This window comes from Lissotriton helveticus, chromosome 3_1 (assembly GCF_964261635.1).
Source record: "Lissotriton helveticus chromosome 3_1, aLisHel1.1, whole genome shotgun sequence".
Taxonomy (NCBI): domain Eukaryota; kingdom Metazoa; phylum Chordata; class Amphibia; order Caudata; family Salamandridae; genus Lissotriton; species Lissotriton helveticus.
In genome coordinates this window covers 1,276,466,290-1,276,486,796 of record NC_136061.1, presented here as the reverse complement: position 1 = coordinate 1,276,486,796, position 20,507 = coordinate 1,276,466,290, and the positions used below count along the sequence as shown (strand labels likewise).

Below are 20,507 nucleotides of genomic sequence, written 5' to 3'. Positions count from 1 at the left end.
AAACGGTGTTGGATCTAGCCCTGATCTCTTGACTGGGTGAGAGTACTCTGCTTTATTCAGAGACTCTGTCCATCACCACCCCTTGTTGTAAATTATTTTGTCCACCCTAAGCGTGGAAGGGTATACTCAGATGTGAGTCCCTTGCTCATTGCACCATCAGGATTCAAGCAAGCCGGGCCGAAGACGCCTGAAATGGCAGAAACCGGTCCCCGGAAGCTTGTTTCCTTCCCAGTGTAAGAATTGGCTTTTGTAGTCTGGTCTGCCCTGTTCCCATGATGCACTGGGCCAGGGACAGACTAATTTGCATACAGCCAGGTTCTGAAACTGGGATGGTGCAATGAGCTAAAAAACGGTGTTGGATCTAGCCCTGATCTCTTGACTGGGTGAGAGTACTCTGCTTTATTCAGAGACTCTGTCCATCACCACCCCTTGTTGTAAATTATTTTGTCCACCCTAAGCGTGGAAGGGTATACTCAGATGTGAGTCCCTTGCTCATTGCACCATCAGGATTCAAGCAAGCCGGGCCGAAGACGCCTGAAATGGCAGAAACCGGTCCCCGGAAGCTTGTTTCCTTCCCAGTGTAAGAATTGGCTTTTGTAGTCTGGTCTGCCCTGTTCCCATGATGCACTGGGCCAGGGACAGACTAATTTGCATACAGCCAGGTTCTGAAACTGGGATGGTGCAATGAGCTAAAAAACGGTGTTGGATCTAGCCCTGATCTCTTGACTGGGTGAGAGTACTCTGCTTTATTCAGAGACTCTGTCCATCACCACCCCTTGTTGTAAATTATTTTGTCCACCCTAAGCGTGGAAGGGTATACTCAGATGTGAGTCCCTTGCTCATTGCACCATCAGGATTCAAGCAAGCCGGGCCGAAGACGCCTGAAATGGCAGAAACCGGTCCCCGGAAGCTTGTTTCCTTCCCAGTGTAAGAATTGGCTTTTGTAGTCTGGTCTGCCCTGTTCCCATGATGCACTGGGCCAGGGACAGACTAATTTGCATACAGCCAGGTTCTGAAACTGGGATGGTGCAATGAGCTAAAAAACGGTGTTGGATCTAGCCCTGATCTCTTGACTGGGTGAGAGTACTCTGCTTTATTCAGAGACTCTGTCCATCACCACCCCTTGTTGTAAATTATTTTGTCCACCCTAAGCGTGGAAGGGTATACTCAGATGTGAGTCCCTTGCTCATTGCACCATCAGGATTCAAGCAAGCCGGGCCGAAGACGCCTGAAATGGCAGAAACCGGTCCCCGGAAGCTTGTTTCCTTCCCAGTGTAAGAATTGGCTTTTGTAGTCTGGTCTGCCCTGTTCCCATGATGCACTGGGCCAGGGACAGACTAATTTGCATACAGCCAGGTTCTGAAACTGGGATGGTGCAATGAGCTAAAAAACGGTGTTGGATCTAGCCCTGATCTCTTGACTGGGTGAGAGTACTCTGCTTTATTCAGAGACTCTGTCCATCACCACCCCTTGTTGTAAATTACCATGGAAAGTAGGCACTTTGTGTGGGGTTTACGGGTGTTCATTGAGTAAAGTTGATTAGTTTACAAGGGAGAAAAAGTAATGTGGGAATACAAGCTTGCACATTACCAGCACATTACAGCGAAGTCTGGCTCAAACAAGTGGTCTCAATCTTCACAGACAGTGTGGTGAGGAGACTTTGGTGAGCAATAAAGAATGATGCATGCTTATATAGGGTTCAATACTAGACTTATTTCTGGATACATGTATTTGATAACATTAATGAAGCACAGGTGGATTAGCAATTTTCCAAGCCCTATATAATGTTGCTCCAGTTGGAATGCTGTCGTTTGAACTCAGGTCATTAACTTTGCAACCAAATCACATCTCACTCAACATGTACTGCAGACTCAAGGAATCTTAGGCTGGGTCAACACGTTTCATAGATCTAATTTGGCCTGACTTGCCTGTAATTACTTGGTTATCATTTTTCTTTAATAGTTGCAAGTCCCACAAACTAGTGGGACAAAGTGGAGAAGGACAAAGTTGTGTTCTATCAGTCGTTAGCGGTGTTACTCCTCACCAACGTGTTTCTGCCTTAAAGTTCCTGAAACATGTTCCTGACCCCTCACCCAGAGTGGTATTCCAGTATTCTCGAGGTTCTAAACCAAGAAGTATAAGGAGCTGTGCTGATGCAGACACAAAATTGCACAATTTAGGCATCACTCCCAATATGGACACACAAGAAGGGAACGTTAGTTCTAGTGGGAACATTTTACTTGGCCATACAAATACACTCATCAATTCAATCCTTTGTAACACTTCCCGCAACACTATCACCCGTTGCAATTGTTTCCAGCCTCCAGTAAATCCCTGAAAATCATCATTCTAAAGTCATCAAATACTTTGCAGTTTGCTTCAATACTCTTCGCACTGAGAAAAAATCTTAAAGTACAAAGCAAAAAAGATATCTTGCAAAATCCCCGGATTCCCTGAGAATCACATTTTCTAAAAGAGGAGAAATACTACTGAGATATATATATATATATGTATATATATACATATATATTTTACAATTGGCAAAGACAATCCTACATCAGGGAGCTCGCCTGCATTCTTAATGAGATAGTTATGATGATGTTCAGCTTGAGTCCCTGTGTTCCCATCATCGTTCTTGTTTTTTGGCTGCTATTTCCTCCCACAGTTAGGCACTGCCCTACACAAAAATCTGACAGCACCACAACTGACCTGCATACTCTGGGTCTACGTGTGGAGGGTAAAATCCAAACTTGATGAAAATTGGAATGGGTACTCCAAACTTGAACCACTCTACCACGTAAGGAGGTGGCTGTCCAGTCACTGGATGGATGACGTCACACCCCAAGATGACAGTCTCGCCCGCACGTGCTGTGACAAACTGAGGCTCCTCCCTCGAACCATGGATACCTGCAAAAGAGAGACAACAGGGTATCAGCCTTTTTGCCACACATTTCAGTCAGTTCAATCTCTAAAGAGGAAGTGGAACAGAAATTAACTGTCAGAAAGGAGAGCAAGTAATGCAACTATCAGTGGGCTTTGAAGGCCATAGGAATCAATGGGAAATACCGATTCTGTATTTACAGAATCGGTAAATACCGAATCCTGCAAGGGTGCAGGGGGTGTCACTTTGACACCATCTAGCACCCCAAGTACAGGCTTGTGTGACATGTGGAACACACATACATGCCCTAAGGGCATGTCTGTGTGTCACATTGCACAGGTGTGCATGCACAGATGTGCATGCACACCTGAATTCGGTATTTTACCACACAATAGGATTGTGTGGTAAAATACCGACTCTTAAGGGGCTGTGGCACTGTAAACTGTGCCACCTACATTTGCAATTACAGAATCTGTATATTTACCGATTCGGTAAATATACCGATTCTGTAATTTTCAGCCCCCTACATCTGAAAACCCTAATACCGGTCGGTAACGGCCGAAATCGGCCGTTTCCGACCGGTATTAGGGCTCCTACATCTGGCCCTAGATGTCTAATATGCTTTTGATCCGAAGTATAACATCTTAAGAGATATGAATTGGACCAAGCTTTAGAGAAACTCAAACATGTCAAATCCAAGTCTATCCACTAAGACTGACTTTTCTTTACAATAGTACTAGATTTCAAAGGGAAAAAAAACAGGGCTGGATATGCTATTCCCAATTAATAGGGACCATTCTAGAACGCTTCCTACAGCAGACCTACAATCTCATGCCAAACACTTCAAGCAATAACCATCACCCCCTCGTTCACTCAGAGCTGGAAGATGATCTATCTCTAGAATGTTGAGAGTTATACCATCAGCATTCTTTCCGGACATTCAGCATTCATCACCCATACAAGCAAGCTAGCCACACCCAGAAGTGAGCACTCAAGTCAGGGCATGAGAAGGTTGCATTACAGTGGCATGTCAACAGCAAAAATGCAGCATTTCAAAACCCAAACAGACATTAAAAAAAGTAACATTCTGGAATGCTCCCTGTAGGCACTTTTTAGCAGTGCAGAACTAGGTAAATACTTGTTCTCCAAATTTTATGGCCCCTTTATAGGTCAAATATTAAAAACAAAATCGATTTTCTGAAGACTGACAATTGATTTTCTAAGTAATCGGCTTGGACTGATCAAGCAGGTAACATATCAATACTTAATTAGGGACATTAAAAGATAAAATGCAACAAAGAGATAAAAATGGTTCTGTGACAGGGACAGATACGCCTTTAAAGGGACTATCCAGTACGGAGAAAAAAGGTTCTTTTACTCAGTCCTGCATGGCTGGCAATCACGAAAAATAGGCATTATAGAACGTTGTCTTCTTTGAGAACATCTACTTGGGTTTAGAAATGTATTGGCATATCATCCACCTTCTGTCTACACCCAGCCATACATTGTTGGTGTTTATGTCACATTCACATGAACGAAAACACATACTATTAACAAAAAGGTCATTTTAGCTGTCTTTTCATAATTCCCAAATAAACGGTAATTTCATTCATAATCTTCCTATAAAAAGTGAGTCAACAGGTCTTCAGCACAAGCACAGTGTAACAGATCACAAAGCATCTTCGGAATTGGAACTGCACTGTGGCGACACCAGCGCTAGTGGAATATTCACATATACAGGCGAGGTGTGATTTAGTTGCAAAGTTCATGAATCTGGAACAAAGAAACCTAGGTTCTGATCACAGTATTCGCAAGCATATTCTGTTTTCAAAGAGCTTTAGGCAATAAAGTAGACCAACAACCCTGTGCGGAATCCAGATGCACAAATATTTCAGAGGATATGGGCTTGAGAAGCTACTAGAACTGTAAAATGTGGTAAAAACTTACAGCAGTAACGACCCAATAACCAGGACACGGCAGGGTGGCAAGAGGTAAAGTGGCTCTAGATTTCATGGGCTAGGATTTCCGATATGGCTTAACATTTCCCGTATGCACAAGGCCATGAGCATTTTATTTGTCATTATGGAATGCCCCTCTCTGGTGCAAATCATATCTGGTGGCTGGCCCTTTTCCGATGCCAAAATATACCTCTATTCCAAACTATGGTGCTTTTGTTGAATTCGGATTAGCAGGAGGGTTGACCTTTTAACTGAGTAAAATTAAGTACTGTAGAACCTGTATGGTAAAAAGGTTATAAATAACCTGACTTTACAAATGTGCAGTGGTTAGCTAATCATGCGCGCCTGGCTCTGTCAGTATACAGAAATATTTATTTGTGATCATAACTTCAGGCAGATATACAAGTGTAGATATAGGGACTCTCTCTATCAATATACATTTTAGGGACCACTAGAACTTTAAAATCATTCCTCGAAACTTAAACGCAAGCCTGGCGAGCCAAGAGACCCGCTACGATGAGAGTCTGCAGCAGTGATAGAAGTGGGCGGGGACGGAAGGGCACGGCGTGCCCCTACTTCTAAAAAATTGTTCAGTCCGTTCCCCTACTTCTTGCTTTTAAAAAAGCGTCCCCGGACGGCAAGAATAGTCCAACTTTAAAATGATAACTTTTTTCTTTCCGCTTCCAGGGGCTGCTCGCACTTCTCTGTTGAACTCCAGAGGCTGCAGCAGCCCCCGCCCCCCCCTGAGCTCGCACAGACCGAGGGCAGGCCATTGTCATTCCGATTGAGGCAGATTAGCCCCTTTAGAATGACAATGCGCCCGCCCTCTGCCTTTAACATATCAAGTGCCCCTGAGATCGGAGTTGGTGATTAGAGAGGAGCTTTCCCCAAGCAGAGTACTGTGGGGAACTTGACACCTTTGTCAATGTTGTACACGGAGTGAAGTGAACTGGGCAGGAGCAGTGACCACAGTGACCGGACAGAAGAGGCGACAGGAAAGGAGAGGTACTAGGGCAGGAGAGGTGTCAGGGCAGGAGAATTGACAGGGCAGGAGAGGTGACGGGGCAGGGGAGGTGACGGGGCAGGGGAGGTGACGGGGCAGGGGAGGTGACGGGGCAGGGGAGGTGACGGGGCAGGGGAGGTGACGGGGCAGGGGAGGTGACGTGGCATGAGCTAGAGCAGTAACCAGGCGAGAGCGGTGAAAGAACAGGAGCGGTGAAAGGAAAGGGGCAGTGAACGGGGCAGGAGCGGTGAACAGGGCAGGAGCAGTGAACGGGGCAGGAGCAGTGAACGGGGCAAGAGCAGTGAACGGGGCAGGAGCAGTGAACGGGGCAGGAGCAGTGAACGGGGCAGGAGCAGTGAACGGGGCAGGAGCAGTGAACGGGGCAGGAGCAGTGAACGGGGCAGGAGCAGTGAACGGGGCAGGAGCAGTGAACGGGGCAGGAGCAGTGAACGGGGCAGGAGCAGTGAACGGGGCAGGAGCAGTGAACAGGGCAGGAGCAGTGAATGAGGCAGGAGCAGTGAACGAGGCAGGGGAGGTGACGGGGCAGGGGAGGTGACGGGGCAGGGGAGGTGACGGGGCAGGAGAGGTGACGGGGCAGGGGAGGTGACGGGGCAGGGGAGGTGACGGGGCAGGGGAGGTGATGGGGCAGGGGAGGTGACGGGGCAGGGGAGGTGACGGGGCAGGGGAGGTGACGGGGCAGGGGAGGTGACGGGGCAGGAGAAGGAGAAATGACAGGACAGGAGAAGGAGAAGTGACGGGACAGGAGAAGTGACGGGACAGGAGAAGTGACGGGACAGGAGAAGGAGAAATGACAGGACAGGAGAAGTGACGGGACAGTAGAAGGAGAAGTGACGGGACAGGAGAAGGAGAAGTGACGGGGCAGGAGAAGTGACGGGGCAGGAGAAGTGACGGGGCAGGAGAAGTGAAGGGACAGGAGAAGTGAAGGGACAGGAGAAGTGAAGGGACAGGAGAAGTGAAGGGACAGGAGAAGGAGAAGTGAAGGGACCAGGAGAAGGAGAAGTGAAGGGACCAGGAGAAGGAGAAGTGACGGGACAGGAGAAGTGACGGGACAGGAGAAGTGACGGGGCAGGAGAAGTGAAGGGACAGGAGAAGTGAAGGGGCAGGAGAAGTGAAGGGACAGGAGAAGGAGAAGTGAAGGGAGAAGGAGAAGTGAAGGGACCAGGAGAAGGAGAAGTGAAGGGACCAGGAGAAGGAGAAGTGACGGGACAGTAGAAGGAGAAGTGACGGGACAGGAGAAGTGACGGGACAGGAGAAGGAGAAGTGATGGGACAGGAGAAGTGACGGGACAGGAGAAGTGACAGGACAGGAGAAGGAGAAGTGACGGGACAGGAGAAGTGACGGGGCAGGAGAAGTGACGGGACAGGAGAAGGAGAAGTGAAGGGGACAGGATAAGTGACGGGGACAGGAGAAGTGACAGGACAGAAGCAAGGCCGGACTGGCTACTGGGCAGTTAGGAATGCTGCTGAGCTGGGGGGTGATTTCGATAATGGGGACCTGCGTGAGCTAAACGAAATTCGTTTTGCTTTCAGGATTTCGCAGCACACGCAGGTCTCCATGGACGAAATCCGCCTCCACTGCAGTAAAATTCAGGCAGCAGCTCGGCAGCATTCCTAACTGCCCGGTAGCCAGTCCGGCCCTGGACAGGAGAAGTGACGGGGGCAGGAGAAGTGACGGGGGCAGGAGAAGTGACGGGGGCAGGAGAAGTGACGGGGGCAGGAGAAGTGACGGGGGCAGGAGAAGTGACGGGGACAGGAGCGGTGACGGGGGCAGGAGAAGGGAGGGGGGCAGGAGAAGGGAGGGGGCAGGAGAAGGGAGGGGGCAGGACTGTTCCTATTGGGTGCAGAATCTAGACTGATTTGCATATGGCTGGGTCCAAACTGGAATGGCATGGTGAGCAAAGAAACAATGGATTTAGGCCCAGATCTCTGTACTGGGGTGAATGTATGATATTGTTCTGCATTCAGTTGTTCTTTTTGCTATATTATGATTGAGCAGCTAGCTGGCACCATGAATATGAAGGAGCCTTTGTGGGTTTCCGTGAGTATAGATTCTCCTGAAGAGTTCCTTTCTCTTCTGAGCCCTGCATAACACGTGTACAGGAGGAGCCCTGTATTCATGACCTCAATGTTTGAGACAAAAAATAATCATGGATTTCTGAACATTGAGTAAAAGCATTAAGGTAACATGTTGTTCCTGGTTAGTGTTTGCTTTTTCCTGAATTAAACCTCAAACAGGTTTATCCATTGTTTTAATTAAATAACGTTATAAGCTGTAACTGGTCAGTGAAATGCTAAAGGTACTAAAAATTGGTATGTTTTGCTATTTCTAGCCACGCCCCTGACTCCGCCCACTGATTCAATCTTCGGTTATTCCCGCCCCCTGATTCTCCACCCACAGTTCCCCTACTTTTTTTTCCCCACTTCGACCACTGGTCTGCAGTCGATTGGCTAATAAAAATGTAAGCATTTTCCTCACTGAGACGAAGAAGCAGTCTTGGGCATGGCGGCGAATACTTACTCCACCACAGACTCTAGGAATGCGCGCGGAGTCCGCCGGTCAAACGCCGCAGCCACGGCTGACCTCACGCTAGGTGCCGTAACCCCTGGACACTAATTACCCAACTCTCACGCGCTGCGCGTCTCTGATTGCGCAGCGACCTGTGCCTCTAAGTTGTACTCGAGTATGTAAATAAAACTATTGAAACTGGGCCTGTGAGGAGAAAGAGAAAGGATACTTGCAATAGCAACGATATAGATATGACAGAAGGGTGAATAGGAAAACGATATGCCACATGTTTGGAGTTTAGCAAACTGTACGTAACAGCTGTAATTACTGTCAGGTATGTGAGAAAGATAGTGCTTAGCCCTGCCTCTGCTGATAACATAGTCATATTTACTAGATAAAAAAGGTTGAGGCAAACGAGGCCTAAGGGAAATACGGAGGTTTCCTAGCAGGGTGCCCAGATATAACAAAAGGCTAACACTGGCCCAAAGCTGGTGACATGATTGACTCTTCCTAAGTACTGCCAGTCTTAGAGGAAAAGGCAGCTACTAAATGTCCATAAAGGCCAGTCCATCCCCATGCCATGTGATAGAAGGTAAACACGAGGGAGTATTGTAGAGTGTAGCGGAGTGTCATGGAGGGAGTTGAGTGTCGTAGAGTTGAAGGTTGAATAGAATGTCAGAGCGGAGTAGAGTGGAGTTGCATATAGTGTAGTAGAGTGGTGTAGAGTGTAGTAGATTGTTGTGGAGTGACAGAGTAGAGTGTTGTAAAGTTGAGTAGCATAGAGTTGTGTAGAGTGGAGTTCAATGGAGTAGCACACCATAGAGTGGAGTATTGTAGAGTTCAGTGGCATAGAGTATCCTCGAGTGAAGTGGCATAAAGTACAGTGGCCCAGAGTAGATTGGGGCAGAGGGCAGTGGCATAGAGTGCATTGGTTTTGATTAAAGTGGTGTAGTGTGCATTATTGTGGAGTGTATTGGTTTTGAGTAAGGTGCATTGGCACAGAGTGCAGTGATGTAGAGTGCAGTATTGCAGAGTGTGGTTGTGTAGAGTAGTATGGTGCAGAGTACAGTGTAGTGGTGTAGAGTGCAGTGGCAGAGAGTGCAGTGTTGCACCGTAGACTGTCAGAGGGCAGTGGTGTATAATAGAGTGCATTGGAGTGCAGGGCCGGCCTAAGGCATGTGCAAGCTGTGCACCTGCACAGGGCCGCCAAACCCCAGGGGCCGCCACGCCAATATATATCCTTAGATACATATTTGCGTGGTGGCCCCTGGCAGGGATTTGGCGGCCTCGGGCCCCCTACCTACACTCCCTGCTCAGGGCCTCCGTGAGCCTAGAGCCGGCCCTGTGGAGTGGAGTGCAGTGGCGAAGAGTGGTGCAGAGTAGAGTGGCATAGAGAGCAGTGGCATTGAGTACAGTGGTGCAGATTAGAATAGAATGGCGTAGAGTGCACTGATGTAGAGTACAATGGTGTACAGTGCAGTGGCGTAAAGTGTTGCAGAGTATAGAATTGTGGCGTAGTGTGCAGAGGAGCAGAGTAAATTGGCGTACAGTGCAGTGGTGCAAAGTGCATTGGTTTTGAGTAAAGTGGTGTAGAATAGAGTGGTGCAGAGTAGAGTGGAGTGACGCAGAGTGGAGCGGCACAGAGTGCAGCGGCTTAGAGCAGATTGTTTCAGAGTAGAGTGGAGTGGCACACAGAAGACTACAGTGGGGTAGAGTAGAGTGACGTAGAGTTCCGAATACATTAGAGTGATGTAGAGTACATTGGAATATAGTAAATTGGCATAGACTGCATTGGTGTAGAGTGGAGTGGTACAGAGTAAAGTGCATTTGCATAAAGTGCAGTGGCATAGAGTGCAGTGTTGCAGAGTAGGATGGCGCAGAGTGAAGTGTCGTGGAGTGATGTAGAGTGCACTGGCGAAGAGTGCAGGAGTGCATAGTAGAGCAGTGTGTGTAGGGTGCATTGGTAGAGTGGAGTAGAGAGAAGTGGTGTGGAGTGGTGCAGAGTAGAGTGCAGTTATGCAGTGTTTTAGTGCAGTGGAGTAGAGTAGAGTGGAGTGGGTTAAAGTGAAGAATGCATGGTATGGTAGCGTACTGCCATTGCAGACAACACATCTTCAATTGAAATGACCACTACGTTTGCACAGACATATAGTTTTACTGCTAAATGTATACAGTGCACAAATGTTAATGTGTGGAATTGTAATCGTTTAGTGTATTAATTAGTTTTGAACATATCATCAGAATTACCTAAAAATGTGCTTAATTTGTGCTTTTCTAATTCTGATGTATTCTGACATATACGCACAGTTCATTTACAAACATTAACATTTTAGGTGCTAGAAAAAAATAACACCCTTTAGCCTTCTTCAAGCAACCCCCAATAGCCAGCATGATTATCACATTAACCCTCTCACTCTGTAGTCAGAAAAAAAAGTAAACACCAAGCTCCCTCAGAGCCCGACATTTGACCTCTGTTGTTGAATGCACAGCAAATTTGACAAGGTAAGAACAAGATTTAAAGGACTGTTTACAGAAATCGAGCACTGCTGGAAGAATACAGTAAACAGAGTTTGGGCAACAGATTAGACGAACCAAAGCTGGACAGTCCCAAAAAAAAATAGAGGCAGCAAATAGTAAGCAAGCAAATGTGAGTTGCAAACTATAAAGCCTATGGTAAGCAATGGGCGGAATGCATTCAGAGGGAAACTTTAAGAATATCCCCAATATATTGTTAGTAATCTCCGACCTAAAAAGGCATTTGTTGGGTGGAAGATGTGAAAAACCTCTACCAAGGCTCATGATGTTTCAATGTATTTTCAGGAGCAGTGCCTCGCGCTTTCTTTGCTTGGGACTCAGTGCAAGGGTGGCAACTGATTATATGCAGCAGGAATACAATGGTGCACAAGGCAGGTTTAGACTGTGCTGGTTTAGGACCCATCTCAAGTTGTATCATATCATAGGTACAAGTGAAGTTTGTGTTCTGCTCATGCCAGAATGTATGCAAATCATGCCTTGGCAGTCATTTTGCTTACCAGAGAGTAGTTGAAGATCCTCCTTGGGTAAAATACATTCCAATCCTCCCAAGGACAGGCTGGCATGCATATCTAGTCGGAAGAAGGTGCATGTGTCCGCGATATAGTCTTGCCCACACATCAGGATGTGTGCTATGGCCCATTTTCTGGCAGGTGTTTGTTATGGACTTTCTTTGTCACAGGTGTTTTATGTAGTCCTTGTTCAGTACGGGTGTGCCTAATTCTGCTGTGTTCACAGTTCCTGTTCAGCCCTGCATGTACGGTGTGCTAACGGGCCAGGTGTGTCTGGTTGTATCCCAGTAAGAGTATCATCTCTGTTCCCAAGTGGCAGGAGTGTATGGAGGCCCCAACTGGGGACAGGCTGGTCTGATGTTCAATGCAAGGGGTGAGTGTGAATTGCAGCTCAGTATTGTGCAGCCTACAAGGGGTCAGTCTCATTAAGTACTACTACCCACAGCAGCGTGGGTACCGACAAAGGGACGACGTGTCCAGAGGTTAGGCCAGGGATGGGAAAGTCTTGGGTCCTTTGCCGGTCAGGTGTGTTTGCTCAGTTAATGCTAAGTACAGGAGATAGATAGTGCTGGCATTCCCACGGCAAGTACATGTGGGCCCTTCAATGGGCTAGTAAGGATGTCAAGGTCCCAGGTGGCATGGGAGTGTTAGAATCACATACACCAAGAACTTCTAAGGACGAAGTGAAGCACAATGTATATTCACCCCCACAGTGATGTGTTCCATATAGCTTTCGGGTGTCAAAGCTTATCACCTTATCAAGAATGCATTTGTCATTTGTCTGCAATGAGCTTCACAGCACCTGCAATGGGAGAATACCTCTGAAACCAGTTTCCCTAGTGTACGCCCATTTGTTCCCTTGAATAAGTAATTCTCTCTTCAATTACTCCCACTTAAATATTTATATAGGAGTATCGTGTCCGCTGTCATCCTCTTGATCAAATAACGTTTCTCACACACATCTATGAAGGCCAGTCAGGGGCAGCGGGCATCATCATCTGCCTTGCTACTGCTTGTCCCAGGGGCCAAGACATTAGCAGCAAGCAGAAAGTAGACAGGGTCAGAACAACCCTGTTCACTTCCTACAGCTTCCATGCTTTGCCCTTTCCGTAGCTCCTCAGAAGCCACAGTAAGGCTATAGAAAGTCTAAAGGTAGCACTAGGTGCCAGCACTGGTGCCATGAACGGTTGCAGGCGTGGGACAGGTTGAAAGGATGCACAGTGTCAATTTTCTTACCCCAGGCATTCTGGTGAACTGACACTTTGGTGTCATTTCATCTGCTAAACAAACTGTCACATTTGTTTTACGCTTGTCCTTTATATTTTTGTTTATGTGTTCCAGTGACCAAAGCAGAACACATTGCTGCACTCCTTCTAATACAAAATGCAACTAGCTGACATCCAGTCCTTAGCAGACTTGGTTCAAATAGTTTGTAGGTCAGGGGCGGTTTCAGAATCTTGCTCCAGCAGGTGTGCTTGAGATCTCAGCAAGAGAAGGGTTCAGAACCTGGCACGGCCATGTTCAGACGTAGCACTACGCAGGGTGTAGTTCTATCCCACTCCAGTTATGGATGTGTTCAGACCGTCCCTTGTTAAGAAGTGTCCAGTTCTTGCCAAGAGTTCCAAATACATTTAGCTTCTTCCCAACCAAAGGTACATGTGATTTGCACAGATCCTGCCCCGGTTGGCCTACGCTCAGATCCCACCACGAGGAGTGGATCTATCAGTATGCCTGAGGCGACTCTGTAGCAGATGCAGATGAGTCCTCATTTACTGTCAGGAATAAATGCTGCCTGGTCTACAGCAAGCGTGTATGAGTAAGCCGATGGAGAGACAATGTTCGGAGGAGCTTCATGAAGTAAGGCTGGTCTCATGGAAGAGACAATTTCACAAAGAACACGTGCCATGCACTTACAGGGAGCTGCAGGCCAATCACACCAATGCTCACTCGATTCATTTTCACCTTCCAGTGCCTCATTCGCACTGCATTCTAAATTAGGCAAAGACGTTTGCACTTCGTCAGCTGAGGAGCCAACCGCACCCGCATCAGCAGATCTACTCTGTGAAACCTGCAGAATATCTTAAAAGGAACCTACTTCCAAAGTTTATGCATCTGTTTAGTAACTTTACTCATTACACTAACATTTATCAAATTGAGCTTTCTTTTAAGCAAATGTTATTCGAAGAACATTCTAATCATAGTAAACGCTAATTGACGCAAAAATCCAGAGACTCTGCCTCCAAGTTTCGAGAAGACCCTGCTGATAACACGCAGCCACTAAGCTACAGCCAGACATTGATACCAACCTTAAAGTCCATCAGGAATACCACGCAATATGGGCATTGAGAATCACATGACCATCTAAAAAGAAAAATGTACGTTGCAGCAGTGGTTAACCACTGAACGCATAAAAGGAAAAAGAATGAAGGTGACACATATTCTATGTACAACAGCTCGTGGTCTCAGTTGCTCCTTGCTACAAATGTTGTGCATGCCTATCAGGAGCAAGAGGGACCTCCCTGCTTAGCCCCTTCCAGCAACTTCCAACTGCCATGACAGAAGTTCAACAGATGGAACCAATGTGCGTCATACATACCAGGAACACTCATTGCAAACAAGAAACAGGCAAAGGCACGTGGAGCACTGACTCACACGCAGTTGTTACACATACACTTTGCACCAAACAGAATACAAATTGCCTCATTACGAGTTTGGTGGTGTGGGAGCAGGGCGGTTCACCACCGCCCGCACCGACAAACCCGAATGCTGCCCGCCCGCCAGATTACAATACAAACTGTTGTCGGGCAGGCAGCATGGCGGTGCACTAAAAATGCTCAATGAGCCTATAAAACTGCCTCGCTGAGGAACCACCACAGCGTGTTCCAGCACGGCATGGACTATAAAGTCCATGCCCTGCTGGAACTGGGGAGGGTGGGGTGCTTACACACGAGGGGCACAACATGTGCCCCCCTGCATGCACCTACCTGCATGGGGCAAGTGGGCCCCTGTATGGCCCCCTTTGTTTCCTCACCGCCAGCTTTCACATGGCAGTGCTAACCGCCATGTAAGGCTGGCAGTCAGGAAACTCAAAATATGCATGGCGATGCCACAGCAGCACCGCCAGCATATTGTGAGCCGCTGACTGCCGCACCACAACCAGGGAACACGGTTCCCGGGCAGCTGCGGCGGTCAAATGGAGGTCCTATGCCTAACGTATATTACGGCGGTCGGACCGCAGCACCCCTGCAAGTCTGGAGGTCCATAGACCGCCTGACTTGTAATAAGGACCATAGCCATGATCAGGAAACATTAAATTGATTTTACGTTTTTTCATCTTAGTGCATAAAAAAGACAGAGTTTAACTGCAAAGCAACCATAACTACCCCCAATGCAATCCAGACCACATTTTCCCCCAAAAAATATAGGTGTGTGCTTAAGGGACTCCTCATTTACCACTTCACAAAAAAATACCTGGGTGTAAGTAAAGTACTAAACACTATCCTTAAATAGTATCTACAGCCATTTCAAAGATATTTAAGTGCAGCTCACCACACTAGCCACCTCTACACCATCTCTGTACCAGTTGCCACACTGATCCTATTTATCGCCCCAGAACCACCATCATGCACACACATCTCTCTTTTCTTTACACAAAGTAACAAAACACACATCTGTACAACACAAAGCAGCACTAAGGCACTGCGTAAGGTTTTTTTGTTGTTGATGGAGCACGTTTACTGACTTCACCTGCTGTTCAGCTTCACCTCCTTTCCGTTTATGGAGGACACAGCCATTCTTTACAGCACTCTTTATTCACCAACACCCGCATCTTTATGCAGAGAAACAAAGGTTCCAAATATGCTAGTTTTTAGGTTTCGCTTACAGACTGCTTTAGCTGTTCCTTGTCGAAAGACGCATTGTGCACAGTACCGATACTTTGAATGGGCTTTGGGTCATCCTGTTGCTCATCATTGTTTGGCTCCTTTTGCCAATCTCAATTCTTGCTTCATATTTAAAGACCTTCCTTCCATTTACTGTGTTTTTCCCTTCTCTGGAGCATAGCATTTCTGACAGGATAAATTATACCCTTCCACTGCTTACAATTAAGCATGGGCAGATTTTGCGGATCCACGATTCACGGATTTGCGTATTCACGGATCGTGGATCCGCAAAATCCGCGTATTTGCGTATTTGCGTATTTGGGGCGGGGCTTCCATGCGAGTGCACATGCCTCTTGTGTGTATAAAAGGTCAGATACCGATCAGAGACAGCTGCCCAGCCTTGACAACGCTCACGATTGTTTTTTGGGCCGATAAATGAGTCACTGAATTTAAGCTTCTACTAGGGCACATGCTTACATGATATCTGTAAGTGCTTCCGGTTGAGGTTTAATTTTGTGCCAGGACCATCGTGCCAGAATGAACCCTGCCCTTCATATTTATTCAAGAAGACGCCACCGTTTTGGGAAGAGGGCACAGCTGCCTGGCCTGTTAACTATTTTACGATGGCGCCGGCAAGCTGCCAGCGCCATCCTAAAATAGTTACTACATTAGCTTCAACAGGAAGCTCGAATAGATAAAATAAAGCAGATGCACGAGCGCCTGCTTGATTTTATCTATTAGTGCTTCCTGTTGAAGCTAATTTAGTAACTATTTTACGATGGCGCTGGCAGCTTGCCGGCGCCATCGTAAAATAGTTACAACAACAGGCCAGCAAGGCTTGAACTTTTGACCTAGGAATCCGCCGCTCGCGGATTGCGAATTTTCGGTAAATTCGCGAGAGTTTGCGGATCGCGAATTTCCCGAAAATTCGCAAAATCCGCGAGCGGAGCGGATTTAGCGCTCATGCTTACTTACAATAAGGGGACTATTTTTTTCTTTATCCTTCAGCACTTCTTGGGAACTCGTGTGTTTTATCCCTCTCTTGTGTTTGCTCTGTTTTACATTTTTGTTCCCCCCCCTTCAGTAGTACGAGTTGCTTCGCCCATTGCGCTCCCAAACCCTACTCTTTCATCGCTTTTCACTTAAAAGTGGAAGCACAGCCATTTGTCTCCAAACCATGAAGTTTCTGTCCTCAGTACTTCTTTTTTCCGCAAGTCCAAACATGAATAGCAAAATATCCTAGTTTGCAAATATTTTCCACATAATTATGGCTCTGCCATTTTTTCTACATAATACATTTGCTGCTGCATAATCTGACAATTTTAACTAAACAAATTGTTTGTAGCTCAAACGGATCAGAAGTTACAACAGGTATTGGCATAGCCAATAGGTCTCACTTTTGGGACCTTATAAGTATTTAGTTATGCAGCACAATATCCTTGGTGCAACAACATCAACTGTTGTATGGCTAAACACGTATAAGGTCCCAAAGGCGAGACCTATTGGCTATGCCAATGCTTGTTGCTTTATGCTATTACAGGATCTGTGCACTAAGCGATGTGCATGAAGGGGATCAACATGGTTCTTAACCCCAACTATAAGTTTTAGGTTGATTTTTTATACGTTATTTTTAAATTATAGGGATCGCTGTTATGACATACATTTGCAAAAAAAAACTTTTCCTTGCAAAAACAATATCCAAATACGCATTTTGTGATATGTGCTCCAAACAGAAATGTGTTATTCCTGCTGTCCTGAGTTTCATGAATGTTCAGTGGTGTTTGCCCCTGTCTTTGCCCAGATATAACATTATCAACACACTGGAATAGTGATGCACTTTTAAGTTATTTTTCTATTATTTCCTAACTGGAAGTGGGTCAAGTTTCTCAATATTGACTTAAAGGAGGAAAGAAAATAGAAGGAAAAAAGAAAATAGGAGTAAGAAAAAGGAAATAACGAAAGAACAAAATAAAGTCTAAAAAGCTGTTGAATGAAGAAGAAAGAAATGATAGGCAAAGAAAACAAATGGAGACATAAAAAGAGAACACAAAAATCATAGAAAGGATAGAAAAATGTCAAAACAAAAGAGGTAAAGAAAAAGATTAATAGAGTAAGGAGGTAAGGGAATAGAGAAATGATGAAAGAAGGAAGACTAAAAAATAAATAAATAGAAAATAAGAAACGGGAAGGGAGAGAGGAAGGAAAATAAAGAGTAAGGAAAAGGGAAAGGAAGGAACTAAACGTGTGCGTGCAGTTTTGAAGGCTTTTTTTTGCCATGTCAGTTTTTTGTGTCAGCCCAGGTTAATTAGTCACAGCTGCCTTGTGTGGCTGAAAGAACTTCTCACCACTGCTTTCGTTTTATACCGCTTCTCCTTTGTTCTGTACAAGAGCATATAAATAAAACGTGATTATAAAATTTCCCAAAATTGGTGAGCTTTTACTTCTGAAATGTATTTTGCCAGGTAATATGCTATCTGTCGGAAATCAGAACATTTGTTTTCCTGGGTAATCTGTCATCGTAGATATGTAATGCTGCGAGAAAAGGTTGAAAAACAACCTCTTCTCGTCTGTCACCCCACCCCTAACACATGAAATGGATGCTAGTGCTAGATAGCATCAAGACAGGCCTGGTTCATTGTCTAAAACATATGTTTGTTTGGGGGATGTTTTTGTAACAATGCGTCTACAAGTGGAACATTAAAATATTAATGCAGTCGTGTCTCAGCAAACAGTTTCTTCAACATTTGAAACAGCGGCCCCGTGCAAAGGTCTGCTGACATCAGTGCAGAAATCTAGACCTTAGAGCAGTCTTTTATTTCTGCGAAACAAGGAAGGGGGGAGGGACTGGGAGAAGGCGAGAGGGAGAGGAACGGAGACATTGAGGAGAGAGGGAAATGGGGGAGGGAAGAAAGATTAAGAAAAGCGAGAGAATGATAAGGGGCAGAGGTAAGAGGGCAAACTGTAGGAGACGAAGGGGAAACAGGAGAGAAATTATGGATGAGAGGAGGTCTAGGGAGAAGAGAATGAGAAAGGAATGAGCGCAGAAATAATAAAGGGAGAAACGAGAAAGAAAGAGAACAAGCTGTAGCCCGGTGACGGACGAGGAGGGAGGGGGAGAAGGGAGGGGGTAGTGAGAGCAGAGAGCGGGGGAAGGAGGAGCATGGAAATGAAAGTGATTTGCACGCTGTTAGGGTGCCCATGAGCGATGGCTTAGTGAGTCGTGACGGAAAGCCAGATGGCGGCTGGGCGCGTATTCGCGCACGTAATCGCAAGCTTTAGGCCACAAGCAAAAGCGTGTGGTCAGATTTCAAAAGCCCACTCACTAAATGTATCGCCAGACCAGCGATGAACTGGCTCAGGCGAGACCTTCAGCCACCAATTATAAGACGCAGATATTCTGCTATTTAGATGTCAGAATCCATGTCCTTTATAGAAGCTGCCAATGGAGTGGCCATACTTGTTAGCGGATTGCAACATGCTTGTTGATGAGACAGCGCAACAGTGGAGCCCATCGTTCTAATTTTCCTTTCCTTTACTTTCAGGATCAATTAAGGTTGCCCTAAACCCCACGACCGCCGTCCTGCACACATGCAGATTGGAGGCCATTCCTCTGAGATTCTTACGCATTGAAAATAATACAAAAACAGCTAGGGAGAGGTCATTGGGGCTCCCCAAAGTGGAAACATGGGTCCAATCACAACTGCACCATGGGGGTTCCAGCAGTCCCTAGCATTGCCTTCTGTGGGGTACCAGGAAGAGCAGATTTGCTCCTTGGCTTGAATTTGTGCAGTACATTGTTCTCCCTATTAGAAATGTCTTTTTAAATTCCTGCAGCGTAATTAATCTTTTGTCATGATGTAGCTGCTTTACATACAATTTGCGAGTAGAACGGTTTTATTATTATTTTTTGCTCTACTGAACATTTAGTTTACATGGTACTTTAAAATTGTCTGAAGCTGGTTTCTTTTCTTACTAAGCTGCATGAAAGTTTTCACGACAGTAGTTTAAGTAACACAGATTTTGAAATAAGTACGAAAATGCCCATTTTAACTTATTTTGTAAATCTACCAAAGAGAAATATATTTGTACTTGAATATGTATTCATTCTGCCACCGTTTTGGTTCAGCTTTGTCAGTGATGTATTACGTACCTATATATATATATTTTTTAATAAATCCACATCTTCTGCAAAAAAAAAAAAAGATGGCATTTCCAGCAAAAATATTTCTTATGTTTTTGGATCCTTTTAACAGGGGAACGAATGAAGCAAAGGAGAGAAAGGGGGTTAAGGACCATTTCTTGAAGTCGTGGTTTTCAGGAAGTAGAAGGTGTGAGACAGAGACAAAAAGAGAGGGAATAAGAGGAAGAAAGAGAGGGGGCAGCTGCAAGCGGCAGAGTAGGAAAAATGGACACTGTTCATCTCCGGGCAAGAAGCCAAATTGTGATCGCAATAGCTGCGAATTAGCAATTGCGATCGCAATTTGAAGGAAAGGAATTCATGAGACTGAAATCTCAAAAAAGCGAATTCGCAAAATAAAAATTGCGAATTCGAAAATAAAATCGCAGAATCCTGGAAGAAGGCCATTAGCGATTCTGAAATAGCGAGAAACCATGGAATCTGCGAATTTATTTGCAAATTCGCAAAACATTCGCATTCGGCATTCATGAAAAATCGCTAAATGCGGAAAAAAAACGTAAATCGCAATTTGCGACGCGCAAATTAAGAAGAACACAAACCAGGTGGTAACAAGTAAGTTAAAAAAAAAAAAAACGGTCAATAAACTACCAACAGGTGCAGGCCTGACCAAACACATTTAAGGACATGCAGCCGGAGTCTGAGGACTCTCACAATGCCAGGACTCTACATGGTGGTGAGGCGGCGAAGGCTACAGCGAGCAGCACGGAACAGACGTAGGATCCAGGAGCGGATATTCCGCCAGGGGGTCACCCTCCTGGGCCAAACCAGGGAGCAAATTTACGCAAAGTACCGGCTGACTGGGGCAATGATCATCAAGCTGATCCTCTACCTAGACCCCCTGATGCAGCACCCAACAAGGAGGACCAATGCCGTGCCCACACATGTCCAGGTATTGTGCTGCCTGCACCTGCTGGCCTCCGGAAGATTCCAGGGGATGGTCGCTGTTGCAGGGGGGATATCCCAGCCCACCATGTCCCGCTGCCTAAGGAGTTTCCTGGAGGCTATGCTGACCCAGC

At 46.0% G+C, this 20,507-nt stretch overlaps 1 protein-coding gene across 1 annotated transcript in view; it reads right to left on the bottom strand.

The window, feature by feature from the left end:
• The window catches only part of IGSF9B (immunoglobulin superfamily member 9B), a 1,214,248-nt gene that overhangs the window by 1,042,341 nt on the left and 151,400 nt on the right, over window positions 1-20,507 (bottom strand). Inside the window, exon 2 of the mRNA XM_078681939.1 lies at window positions 2,710-2,907. Within this exon, the coding sequence (XP_078538065.1) occupies window positions 2,710-2,907 (198 nt within the window). The remainder of the gene's footprint in view (window positions 1-2,709; window positions 2,908-20,507) is intronic.